We start from the raw sequence: 13385 nt of genomic DNA on the forward strand, positions 1-13385 counted from the left end.
CACATTTTACTTAAAATATTTTTCTGTGTTTCAACAGTGTTAACCGGTTAACCAGATGCGTTAACCGGTTAACGACCCTATATTTGAAATTCTGAAGTTAACGTTAGATGCGTTAACCGGTTAACCCATTTGGTTAACCGGTTAACACTGTTCGTTTCAGCATTTTTTGGCCTCTTTTCATGAAAAATGTTTTCAAATAGTTATACCTTTTCACTAATTTTTATGAAGAAAATTATACCTCTTTGAAAGGGTGTTTTGATCAATATAAATTATGGATTTTTTAAATGAAAAAATACCTCCAAGAACTTTCATAAAAACTCAAGATAATCACTCTTTCATATTTGTCAATTTCTCATAAAAGTGTTCATAACCAATTTTTGAGAAGAAACTTTTTAACATTCTTGTTTCATCTCATTCCATTTCTTGTTGAACACTTATATATTATCCTTTGAGTGAATTATTTATCCAAGGAGAAGATTAATCAAGAGAAGATTGATAATACTACACTTTATTCAAATCATCAAAGAAGATTTATTTTTGTTTGACTTGTGATCCAGGATTGTTGGACACAAGGGTTGGTGTTGCAAGAGGATTGTTCTTGCACACTTGATTGTTGTATAGTCGTTAGAATGTAGGCTTCACCGGTTTATGGTGTGATAGGCTGTACAATCTAAAACTATAATAAAATCTCTTACGAGGTGTAAGGGGACTGGATGTACCTTCGGTTTGTGAAGGGAACCAGGATAATTCTTGGTGTCGTTTTATTTTCCGCTTTATTGCTTTCATAACCTAGACACTTAGACGATACAAATTCATCCACCGATAAAATAATCGAAATTTTTTATAAAGCCTAATTCACGCCCCCTCTTAGGCTAATCCTGAAACTACATCCCTTGCATCATGGGACTTAATGAAGTGTTTGACTTTAAGTCTATTATGGAAATAACCTACAAATATTTCCTAACTGAGGTTGATCACCTTGATAATGACCTCATTGAACCTTACTAGATATTCTTGTAATGATTATAAGTTTCCTTAGAGTACATAAAATAAATTAGTGGTAGATACTTTACTATGGTTGCTCGCCGAGAACATGTGAATTAGTTTCCTAGACAAACCTTGATAACTCGCCACGGAGAACATGAGAGGGTTCATATACCAATGCAAAATCGAACCAAACCGACCTTGTAATTTATGGGTTAGGTTAGGTTGAGTCGGATTCGCGAGTTGTGTTTCAAATGATTTTTTTTTGATATTTTATTTCAATTATAAAAAAAATTATAACACAATTCAATATAACTTCACACATTTTTAAACACTCAAATTAGATGAAACACATCATATAATATTTAATAAAATTTATCCATATGCCATAACATTTAATAATAGTAAAAAAAATTCACAAAACACATAATTTCCATAAAATATGTAGGTTGAAAATGCTACAAAAAAGAAAAAGAAATAACATTTAGTGATAAAATTATGTAAATTTATTGGTCTAATAGTAGTATTAATGACAAATACATTTTTTTTGACAAATTTGTGATTTATAGTGATATATTAATTTTATATTTTCAGTAAAAGTAATAATAATAAATAATAGCACATTAACGAGTCAGGTCAACGATTCCACAGGTTGAACAACTCAAATCCGATACCTGGACCAAAACTATATTGATTGTTGCGGGTTGAGTCAGATATACCCGTAAATGAGCAAGTTCGATTAATTTATGGGTTGCTTCGATTTTGATTAAGAGATTGACTCACACCATGAACACCCATAACTATCATGTTCTTTTGGTTGGGACTCAGTTGTATAAATGGTATCAATGATGACTCGTTGCCCAGTCAACTTCCTGACTCAAAGTCGAGCCACCCTGCTAGTTGGATGACCTGGGGTTGTCTTCATCTCACCTCTACCAATTTAAGTGCTCTTTGAGGACTCAACATATTCTACACCAATAGATCGATGTCTCATAATGTTAACTGAGTTTGAATCTTTATAAACAAATCGACTTTCAGTGCTCTTTGAGGACTCAACGTATTCTACACCAATAGATCGATGTCTCATAATATTAACTGAGTTTGAATTTTTATAAACAAATCGATTGATAATCCCTGAAGCACAAGATCTACATGGTAAAGTGATTTAAGGTCCACCAATTCAAAACAATTGCCTCGTTAATAAATTTTTCAACGATATTTTCTATTGATTATTAAAAAAAATTGAAAAAAATAAAAATAATATATGACATATAATTTTTATAATAAAAATTATAATTATTTTATTTTTATATAGAAGAATTAAAAGTTATGTTAAAAAAAAAACTTGGAGTACGGGAAGAATTAAAACAAAATTAATATGATAAATTTGCTAGTGCTTTATTGTCTTAAATTTAAGTTAGACTTTTACTTGGAAGTAGCAATTTTGTACAAAAGACCCAATATACGAAGAAAGATGCCTCTACTGTTTCCACTTTAACACTGAGCTCACTCTTCCTTCTTCAGTAGGGTTTATCTATTTCTTTCTTAATTTCACATTTTATTGAAAAATATAATTTAATAAATTGCTATTAAAAGGTTACACTCATTTTCAGCTTTTCACATTATTCCCAAACAGAAAAAGATGGATACCTATGTTTTGCAACTAGCCATGGCGGCTCTCGTCGGAGCTTCCACCGTCGCCATCTCCGCTTATTTTTTGCACCGCAAAACACTCCTACAACTTCTCGAGTTCGCTCGCGACGGTGATGATGAAGATGACGACGTTGTCTCCGCCGCCACTGATTTGCCTAACCGTATCCCTGGCGGCGGACGAGCAAGAAGGAAGGTGAATGGATATCTACGACGACGAGGTTCTTCATCGCTGCCGGATGTCACGATGATGTCTGAAGGCGAGGAGAAGAGAAATGGACAGGTTACAGTCCAAGGGATTCCGGCTGGGTTGCCGCAGCTGCACGCGGTTCATCAAGGTATCGATGAGCTAATTTGCAGTGTTGATATCTTAGATATTATTGGAATTGAAGTTGATGTTGTGGACTGTTTTTGATTGCTGTGCTGTAATGTAATCTGTCATGTGTGGGATTTGTGTGATTGATTATTGATCAGAGACAGTGTGAACTGGTAGAGCAGTTTGTGGAGCTGATTTTGATTGATGTTTGAAGAGTGCGCTGTTAGGTTTTTCTCAATTTTGTTGCTCATGTGAAAAATTGATGTTGATTTAGATTTAGAAAGGGATAGGAAAAATATGAATATTTTGCTTTTGTGATATAATTTGGCTTTGTATGTGTCATTGATTTTGTTTTTCTTCTTATTGAGTGAAAGTTTGCATGATAGAGGATGGAATCAGGTATGTTGATGTGATCATATGAGTTGATGTGTTTGTTTGATATGTGCTATGAAACACTTAAACTGATATAATATGAATACCAGATACATAACTAGTTATAATTTATGAAAGTGAATGTGATTGAATGAATGTTTGTTCGGTATTCTGCCATGGTCAAACATTAGACACATACTTAATCGGAAGTGTAGGTACTATGTAAGATACATGTAAATAAAGGCTTACCTGGTCTAAAGAATAATAGAATGTTTGCTAGTTGTCGGCGATTCTCCACAGTAATCAAATAAAGAATTGAAAGAATCCAAATCTCTTTTCTTTTCATCTTCACTTTTACTGCCAATAAAATAAATAGTATTGCTAAGAGTTTCAGTGGGCGGGGTAAAATGAAATGAATGAGTGGTTGAGAAATACGTCTGTGCATTGAACCTGAAGTGACTATTGTAGTAGAAATTGTTGCATTTATTTGGTGCAGATGGAATTGTTACTTCTTTGGTCGAACGGATCTAAATTAAATGGATTGAAATGACTTCAAGCATGTGGAAATTTAAGTATATTGCAAAAGATGGCCTGCCATTGGAAAATAGTCAAAAGCACCAAGTTTTCATCTAGCTGTATTACATGTTTAATTTAGAATGATTTAATACTCTTTTGTTGGCAAAACTATATGCTAACACATAAGCTTGAGGAGGTTTATTTCATTGTATTGTTTTGAGTTAACCTTCAAAAGGTTTAGCTAAGCCCTGTTCTAGCATCAATACATGCCACTGGAGGAAGGGATGAACAGCTTGCATTTTCACTTTCCACCTTGCTTTATTTCTTTTTTGTGTAGCCTCTCATTGATGCACTGCTCACATTAGTACGTGAACTGCCTTGTTTGATCTCAGCTTGTTTTACTGATTAAGAAAAATATATGCACTTTCAGGTACCCTCAAGAGGAAAACCATGAGGCCACTTTCTCCCAAGTCACCCGTAGCAAGTGCTAGTGCCTTTGACAGTGTTGAAGAATCAGACGATGATGATATTGCTGACCACACTAAATTAGATACTATATATCTTCACACCAATGGAGATGTTGTAAGTTGCTGTTGGTATTAAGTTTAGCATTCATATCATATTGTGTAAATGAAAAATGTTTGCTTGTCAAATGATAAGTTGCCATCAGTACTCCTCCTTGCTTCTTCAAACTAGGATTGGAATCTACCTATATTTTCCTGTTGCCTATTGAGAATTTGAGATGCACTTTGATTATTTAGGATGATATATTCAGTACCCACTAAAGCAAAATGACAGAATGATTTCTGATAGTGTTTGAAATAACCTATGTTCAGGGACCAGAAGTTAAAAACCAGAACCAGCCTTTACCTGATTGTGGAATTGCTAATGGAGAGCAGATGCCAGTTGCAGTTTCAAGTATGAACCATTCTCAGAGTGTTTCTGGTGACCTGCATGGTGTGCAGCCTGACCCAATTGCAGCTGATATTCTAAGAAAAGAGCCAGAGCATGAAACTTTTGCTCGACTTATAATTACTCCTATTGGTACTAAGTTTTGGTTTTTCTCTTGAATGCAATTATTTACTTCAAACCGGTTTTCTTGTAGCACGAGTAGAGTCCACTTCCTTTATCAACCTTTGCAGCCTATAATAACACACTTGGAAGAAAGTTAGTAATTTATATTTCACTTTTTTTTTTTTTGGTTTCAGAGGCTCCATTACCCGATGAAGTGGAAGCCTACATGGTGCTTCAAGAATGCCTTGAAATGAGAAAAAGATATGTCTTTACAGAAGCAGTTGCTCCATGGGAAAAAGAGGTTATATCTGACCCCGGAACTCCAAAACCTAACCCAGAGCCATTCTTTTACACCCCTGAAGGAAAATCTGATGTGAGTATTTTACTTTCTTTTTCTAGCGAATACATGGTTATCCTGAAGTTATATACACTGTGATGGAATGAATGTTATTTCTGCTGTGATGCAGCATTACTTTAAAATGCAAGATGGGGTTGTTCACGTATATCCAAATATAGATTGTAAGTATGTTGGGAATATGTGTTTGTTTTCTGTAACTTTTCTTTTATTGTACCATTCCAGCTGGGAGTCTTATGCAATTTTTCTTGTTATCTGCAGCAAAACAAGAACTTTTTCCTGTTGCAGATGCAACAACCTTTTTCACTGACCTCCATCATATAAATCGAGTCGCAGCAGCGGGTAACATAAGGACTTTATGCTATCACCGGCTTAATCTTCTGGAACAAGTAAATATAATTTTCAGTTTCTGAGTATGACTACCAAATATAGGATATGCTTATACTTTAATCACATGCAAGGTCAGCTGATTTTTGACAATTTTTGTATGTACTCAGCAATTCATTCTTCATTTGATGCTAAATGCGGATAAGGAATTTCTTGCCCAAAAGAGTGCTCCTCATCGAGACTTTTACAATGTTAGGAAAGTTGATACTCATGTCCACCACTCAGCATGCATGAACCAGAAACATCTTTTAAGGTTTATAAAATCTAAGCTGAGGAAAGAACCTGATGAGGTAATAATTTGGATCTGTTTATTGCTGTGTTATCACTTGCTTTGATGTATATTTTTTTAGCGGAGTTATTATTTCAAATTCATTTTCAAGAAAAACAATTGTTTTGTCATTGTTTGCTCTGCTTAGTAAATAAATACAATCAAACTGTAGGTTCGTGTATGCCATAAAATGGAAATTCAACATTAAATCACAGGTCATCCACTTGTATTGCTCATTACATCATACTTGTATTGCTCATTACATCATACATGTTTTAATAAGTATCAGATGAAATAGTATAGTTCAGTGTAATGTATGCTTATTGGAAATAGAATTATGCTAGCTTATTTGGTTTTGTATTAATATAATATGAGTCATATTTTGGGAAGATGATATACATTGCATTTTATTGAAACATTGGAAAATTCTTACTTCATTCAGGTCGTAATATTTCGAGATGGGACTTATCTGACCTTGAAAGAAGTTTTTGAGAGTTTGGATTTGACTGGGTTGGTAACAAACATTTCTATAATTTCTACTATATTATAATTCATTATTAAGCTTGGTTGCTAATAAGTTTCAACACTTTCTCTCTCTCTCAAACAGATACGACCTCAATGTTGATCTTTTGGATGTTCACGCAGACAAGAGTACATTTCATCGCTTTGACAAATTCAATCTCAAGTACAATCCCTGTGGTCAAAGTAGGCTCAGGGAGATATTCCTGAAGCAGGATAATCTCATTCAAGGTATTCCCTCTGTTCATTATTACTTGTCTTGTCACTTTTGTTGAAAACTGTTTTCATTTGTCACTTCCAAATATCAAAGCAACGTTAACTTTTGTTGTCAATAATACCCTTAAATAATTATTGCTGAGAGAAATATGTGAAATGAAATACTTAATAACTAATGGTATTATAGAAAAAAGACAAATAGTTATGTCAAAAGTAACAAAATTTATCATTTTTCTTGGTATGTGTAAATAACTGTAAAGCAACAACTGAAATAGAAAGGAAGGAGTAATATTCTAATGTATAGTGGAATCTCTTTGCTTAGTTGTTTTTCTTTGAAAGCTCTACTTCAAACAAGTTTATTTAAATCACATAAGTATTGTCTTTAACTTCACAAAAATTTTCCAGATCTGAAACGAAGAGTCAAACACTTAACATGATCATCTAATCTATAATAAATATCTACAATGTAATGGATATATTATTTCCTACCTTGTCTATATGTCATATTTGTTGTTAAAGACAGGGAGTTGGATAACTGGTACTTGTAGTGATTAATATCGTTAAGTTCTGATGGAAGATAAAACTTACTTTGTTTAAGGTGGATGTGCCTCAATTCAATGTTCTGTGGGATTCTGTCATAATGTCATTAATTTGTTTTGAAAGAGAAGTACCATGAATTCATAAAATGGAAAATTTAAGGTCTTTGACTAATACACATGTATGGATTATTCTCTAAGGATGGTGAGAGTTGTTGGAAATTGTATTACATTATTGAATTAGGTATGAATTTTGAATTTGAAATGGTCGGTTGGCGTCTAAAAGCAGTTTTAGGTTTACATTTTTCAAAAGCAACTGTATTAATAAAGTTGTGGAAGAAACAAAAAAGAAAAAAATCCACAAAAGAATATCCAAATTTCACAGAAGTCATTTGAGAGTTTACTGTTTTATGATTTGTGTTAGTTATCTTCAATTTTAAGGCATCTTTTACCCACATATGTTCATACTATTGTGTTGTACCAATTAGGTCGTTTCCTTGCCGAGGTGACAAAGCAAGTATTTTCTGATCTTGAAGCCAGTAAATATCAGGTAATTGATACCTTGCATTTTTTTCTTATATTAAAATACTTGTAATTTAATACTTAATTTTTGTTTTGTCCTTTTTGTACTTCTTAGCCCAGAGATTAATAATCAACATGGACTAGTTTGCTGTTGTGCTATTTTGTATTTATGCGTCAGTTTTGCCCTTTCCTTAACCATGTCCTTAGTTTTTCTTTTTGTAGTCAGGGCTTTAAATGCTTTAAATGCACGTTTTACTGTGAATAGGGTTGTTCAAAGAAACCATGAACTGGACCGAACCGCCGAACCAAACTGAAGTTAAAATAACCGAACTGTTATGTTTGGTTAGGTTAGTAAACCAAACCATATTGCACAAACAGTTCTAGAACTGAACCGAACCAAACTGTAACTGTAACCGAACCGAAACTGAAAATGAAAAATACTAAAAACATGTTTTAATTTTTTTTTATTAAATTTTTTAAATAATAGTTTAACGGTTCGGTTCTTTAATAAACGGTTCGGTTTGGGAAAATTTAACTTCTAACGGTTCGGTAAGGTTCGGAATTTCAAAACGGTATACCAAACCAATGATTATGGTTCGGTTCGGAGTAAATTGAAATGGTTCGGTTCAGTTCGGTTTTATCCATGAACCATACCATGAACAACCCTAACTGTGAAGATATGATTTTTATAAAAAATTTCCATTCATATTTGAACCTTTGTGCAACTGATTGGAAAAAATGTATAAAGAATAAGACAATCTTTTCTTTCTTTAATAGAAACTAATAGAATTTAATACTTTTGCTATTTATTTGAAGAGATTGGAAAAAGTGTATAAAGAATAAGACAATCTTTTCTTTCTTTCTTTAATAGAAACTAATAGAATTTAATACTTTTGCTATTTATTTGAAGTAATAGATGGTCCGCCGAAAAATTCTCTTTTAGAAACTCTACCGTGCACAATCTCTCATTCCATCACATTGTCGCCGTTTTAAAACTAAAAATGGCGATTGAATGAAATGCAGAGATCATGGTTTCTTAACAATGCGTTGGAATGAGAAAGTGAATATGGTAGAGTTTTGAATAGAGAATGTTTCGGTGGCCCATCTATTATTAAAAATAAAAAGCAAAAATGAATATCAAATTCTATAAATTTCTATTAAAAAAGAAAGGAAAAAATGTCGTATTCTTTAACACTTGTCCAATCAGTTGCACAAATGTTCAAATATGAATGAAATTTTTTTATTTTTATAAAAATCATATCTTCACATTCGCGTGTGCATTTAAAGCCCTGACTAAAAAAACAAAAACTTACACATAAACCTATATGAAGTAGCGCAACAGCAAACTAGTTATTCCCTTCTGACGTGGGCTCTAGATTTTTGCTAACTTTTCTGCCTGCCTGATTCACAGATGGCTGAGTATAGAATATCAATATATGGTAGGAAACAAAGTGAGTGGGATCAACTTGCTAGTTGGATAGTGAATAATGAACTCTACAGCCAGAATGTGGTTTGGCTGATTCAGGTATTCTCCCATTATTTACTTGTCAGTGTCAACCTTAATATTCAAATGCATAAATCATTATTCTTCTACTACATCCTTTTTACAATGTCGCAAGTTTCAGCCTCCTAAGCTATTCTTTTGATGTTCCTGTTAGAAATGCTAAAGATCTAGTACTATTTGGATACTTCTCGTTTCTGGCTTAGTTTGTTTCGTTGAGAATATTGTGCAAGTGTTGGTTGTTGATGGTAGTTCTTTTAAAATTTGTTTTGCAGCTTCCAAGGTTATATAATGTGTACAAAGAAATGGGAATTGTGACGTCATTCCAGAACATCCTTGACAATATCTTCATTCCACTTTTTGAGGTTACTGTGGACCCCGATTCACATCCTCAGCTACATGTTTTCTTGAAACAGGTGTGATACATTTTCAACTACCTCTTATATTGTTGGAACTAGGAGTCTTTTGCTACCCATATTGGACTGTGCTGATGGTAATATTGTATTCTATAACCTATACACTTATTAATCAAAGTAAAGCAGCTTAAATGACTGCAAATATGCACTGCACAAATGGAATTTTCTGCTAATATTAAAATGGTTTTATACCCAATTTTAGCAATCACATTTTGTTTATTTATTTTGTATCTTCTTTCTGCAATATAATAATATCCATTATCTGGTATTAATGCTGTATTTATATTTACATTTTTAGGTTGTTGGGTTGGATTTGGTTGATGATGAAAGCAAGCCTGAAAGACGGCCAACCAAACACATGCCTACACCTGCTCAATGGACAAACAAATATAATCCAGCATTTTCATACTATGTCTACTACTGTTATGCCAATCTTTACACCTTAAACAAGGTGTGTAACTTTTTTCAAAGACAACTATATACTAGTAAGTTAATCACCAGAGAAACCAGCCCTGGTTGCTGATAAGAGGAAATGCAAGATGGAATTCATGTTAGTATTAAGAGTGTCACTTTATATTCTATTCATTGCTTGCTTCTTTCCTCAATAAACAATAGACTTCCTTAAATATCTATACAACGTTTTTCTGCATCTCACTCCATAACTAGAATCTGAATTTCATGAATTTATTTGATCCCAAAATATGAGCTAATATAAATATTTCACAGCTTCGTGAGTCGAAGGGAATGACAACAATTAAATTACGTCCACATTGTGGAGAGGTACTTACTGGTTTATATTTTCTTTGTTTTGATATTTATTAATTTGTTTTATGGGCAATTGATGTTTCATACTCTATTCAGGCCGGTGATATTGATCATCTTGCTGCAACCTTTCTTACTGCTCATAACATTGCACATGGAATTAATCTGAGAAAATCTCCCGTGCTCCAATATTTATATTATTTAGCTCAGGTATGGTCCACGATTCAACAGATTGCAAAATACTGATACATGCAGTGACTAATTGGTGGTGGGTATTTATTATCAGATTGGGCTGGCAATGTCTCCCCTCAGCAATAACTCCCTATTCTTAGATTACCATAAGAATCCTTTTCCAAAGTTCTTCTTGAGGGGTTTGAATGTATCACTTTCCACTGATGATCCGCTCCAGATTCACTTAACAAAGGAACCATTGGTTGAAGAATATAGCATAGCTGCTTCTGTAAGTACCAAGATCTCTCTCTAGCATAAAAATAGACAATATTGACAGTTAGGACATTTCTTCCTCTGTAGGTTTGGAAATTGAGCTCATGCGATTTATCTGAGATCGCTCGGAATTCAGTTTACCAGTCAGGTTTCTCACATGCCTTAAAGGTAAAGTTATCTTGAAATCTAAGCCTTTTGTAAAGTAAATTCTCTACTCCTAAGCGATAACTGTTTTTTTTTACTGCTAAAGACCCCCCCAAAAGCCCCGGGGAAAGTGGTTTGGTTATAGTGTTTATATTTTAAAAGAATCTAATCTTTAGTGGAAGTAAGTTATCTACTGCTCATACAATGGTCGTACTTCCGAGATTAAATGTGAAAGTCTGTGTTATTCAGTATAATTACCATTCATCAACGTACAACCTCTCCTTGGAACTAGTATAAGTTGTGAAGAGATGGAACTTTTTGTGAAAATGTTAACCTATGTAATTGTCATATTTCATCAAAAGATGCCCGGGGTGCTACTACTATCCAAGTATGTATGGCATGTGTACAAAAGAAAAAATAATAGGTAAGTACCACATGTTAGTGAGGAGCTGTAATATTTCATCTCATGGCATAATCATGGTGCAATGTTGCCCATTCTAATTCGGTATTTTTTATTTGAGATTTAGAAGCATGCAACTTTGACACAATTTTTATATTTAACAATTTTTTTTCTCCACCCTGTTTATATTGAGAATCAAATGAGTTGTCAAACACTAATAGCTCATAACTGTGAAGTACTTCCCACAATTTAAAAAATTTGTTACAATGATCAAACTAAAATTAGTAAGTCTGAATATGAACTGGGTAATTATTAGATCTAGGATCATGTTTATACTTCATTTAGAGTATGAAATAATCTGAACTAATATAATGCTATAAAAGCTGAATGTAATTTTTTTTATTTTGAAGTATTGTGGCCTGTCTTGTACTCAACTGATTAGTTTTTCTTATGTTGTTAGTCACACTGGATTGGCAGTGAGTATTACAAGAGAGGGCCAAATGGAAATGACATTCACAAAACAAATGTTCCTCACATCAGATTGGAATTCCGAGACACGGTATGGGATCAATGCATGGTTAAGTTACCATATGTAAATTGTATACTGTTGCAAACATGAATTTGAATCCAATTATTTATACTAAATTCTTTTCATGTTAAGAGTTGAAATTTTCAATATAAACAAATCGGAGTTGTTGCTTGCTTGCTTTCAATTCTTCACTTTTTAGCATTTTTCTTTGATTTGTGATAGCTTGATAGTTTACAATTGTTTCCCGTTACTTAAAAGATCATCACAAAATTAACCAAATTACAAAGTCTCTGTTATGGTTTAGTTTACCCCAAAACCATATTTTCCTTACTTTGATTGCTATGCTTACAGATTTGGAGAGATGAAATGCGAATGGTTTATTTGGGCAGAGCCAACATTCCTGAAGTAGTAGACAAATAATATAACATGACGGTGGCATGTTCTTCATCCACACTTGAAAAACCAAGCTGCTAACAGGTTATATCTCCTTAGCGTCTTTTCTTCCTTCACGAGTCTGCTTGTGTTGTGGTTTTAGTGTCACAATTTGTCTTTTTCTTCCTTCTTAGATGATTGAACCTTTTTCCTTGTAGGTTGAAAATGAGTTCCACACACCTACTGAGAATTGACGATGGTGTATGAGAGCCCTATTTCATGGTTAGGCTTGCAACACATGTAATACTAAGGCCGCGGACGTTAACAGATTTGTTCGAGGAAATTCATCACTCAGCTTCAGCAAGACTTGCAGAACTACAAATCATCACGGTCCTATTGGGAAAGTCTTTTCTCATAGTATTAATGTGCTCGGGTGTTTTAAATTAGTAGAATATCAATAATTGGGTTGGTGCATAATGCAATGGATACTTGTTGCCCTTGGAACTAAATAATAATACTGCAAAGAGAGAAATTAGCTTTTCTCAAATTTTGATCCCCATGTTCTTAAGGGAGCTTTTTCATTGGAAGATGAAGAGTCTCCTCAATTTTGCCATGCAATGTAATGACAATGATCTAACAATTGAATCGAGTAATCAGTGAACATTTAAATTTTATTTTGATAAATTCTCAACCATCCCTCCTAATGCTATAGGATAAACATTGGTATTAAGTATATTTTGACATGTTTGAGCAATATAGAGGGAGGATTATGATTTGTTTTATTAGATACTTTGCTTTCCACCATGAGTGATCTATTTGAAATAAAAGAGTGTTTCAAAATGAATGATCCATTTTAATTTTTAATGTAATTTTTTCAATTTTATCCTTTAATTAATATTATTTTTATTTTTTTCAATACATGATTTATTTTAATAAAAATATCATTGTTTCTCTTTCTCTTTTAGTTTTTTTTCTTCTTATGATAAATTAAATCATTCATTATTACTATTATTGGAATGAGGGAGTATTTCCTATCTCATTATATGCTACTCATGTGAGTTTTACTCAATTCTCAAGAGAATGATTATCAGTGTTTTTGTAATAACAAAATGAGTTCAGTTTATTAAAATATTTTATAAATAATAGTGTGTGGGATAGTTTG

At 33.1% G+C, this 13385-nt stretch overlaps 1 protein-coding gene across 1 annotated transcript; it reads left to right on the forward strand.

The window, feature by feature from the left end:
• The first annotated feature begins 2532 nt into the window (after positions 1 to 2532).
• On the forward strand, positions 2533 to 12897 carry LOC127127436 (AMP deaminase). Its single transcript, XM_051056623.1, has 20 exons — positions 2533 to 2972; positions 4269 to 4420; positions 4675 to 4882; positions 5047 to 5225; positions 5320 to 5371; positions 5469 to 5596; positions 5705 to 5884; positions 6305 to 6372; positions 6470 to 6612; positions 7622 to 7683; positions 9067 to 9180; positions 9432 to 9572; positions 9871 to 10023; positions 10299 to 10352; positions 10434 to 10544; positions 10621 to 10794; positions 10866 to 10946; positions 11783 to 11881; positions 12203 to 12328; positions 12442 to 12897. Exons 1-19 carry the CDS (start codon positions 2627 to 2629, stop codon positions 12269 to 12271), a joined length of 2514 nt encoding a protein of 837 aa, XP_050912580.1. The 5' UTR covers positions 2533 to 2626; the 3' UTR covers positions 12272 to 12328; positions 12442 to 12897.
• The last annotated feature ends 488 nt before the right edge of the window (positions 12898 to 13385 follow it).

The sequence above is a fragment of the Lathyrus oleraceus genome, chromosome 3 (genome assembly GCF_024323335.1).
Source record: "Lathyrus oleraceus cultivar Zhongwan6 chromosome 3, CAAS_Psat_ZW6_1.0, whole genome shotgun sequence".
Taxonomy (NCBI): domain Eukaryota; kingdom Viridiplantae; phylum Streptophyta; class Magnoliopsida; order Fabales; family Fabaceae; genus Lathyrus; species Lathyrus oleraceus.

Bases quoted from the DNA above. Each gene is read 5' to 3' on its own strand.
- LOC127127436 (XM_051056623.1), top strand. From the start codon at position 2,627: ATGGATACCTATGTTTTGCAACTAGCCATGGCGGCTCTCGTCGGAGCT. The intron at 5,885-6,304 runs GTAATAATTTGG...TACTTCATTCAG, and splicing joins TGAGGAAAGAACCTGATGAG to GTCGTAATATTTCGAGATGG. The intron at 10,947-11,782 runs GTAAAGTTATCT...TTATGTTGTTAG, and splicing joins GTTTCTCACATGCCTTAAAG to TCACACTGGATTGGCAGTGA.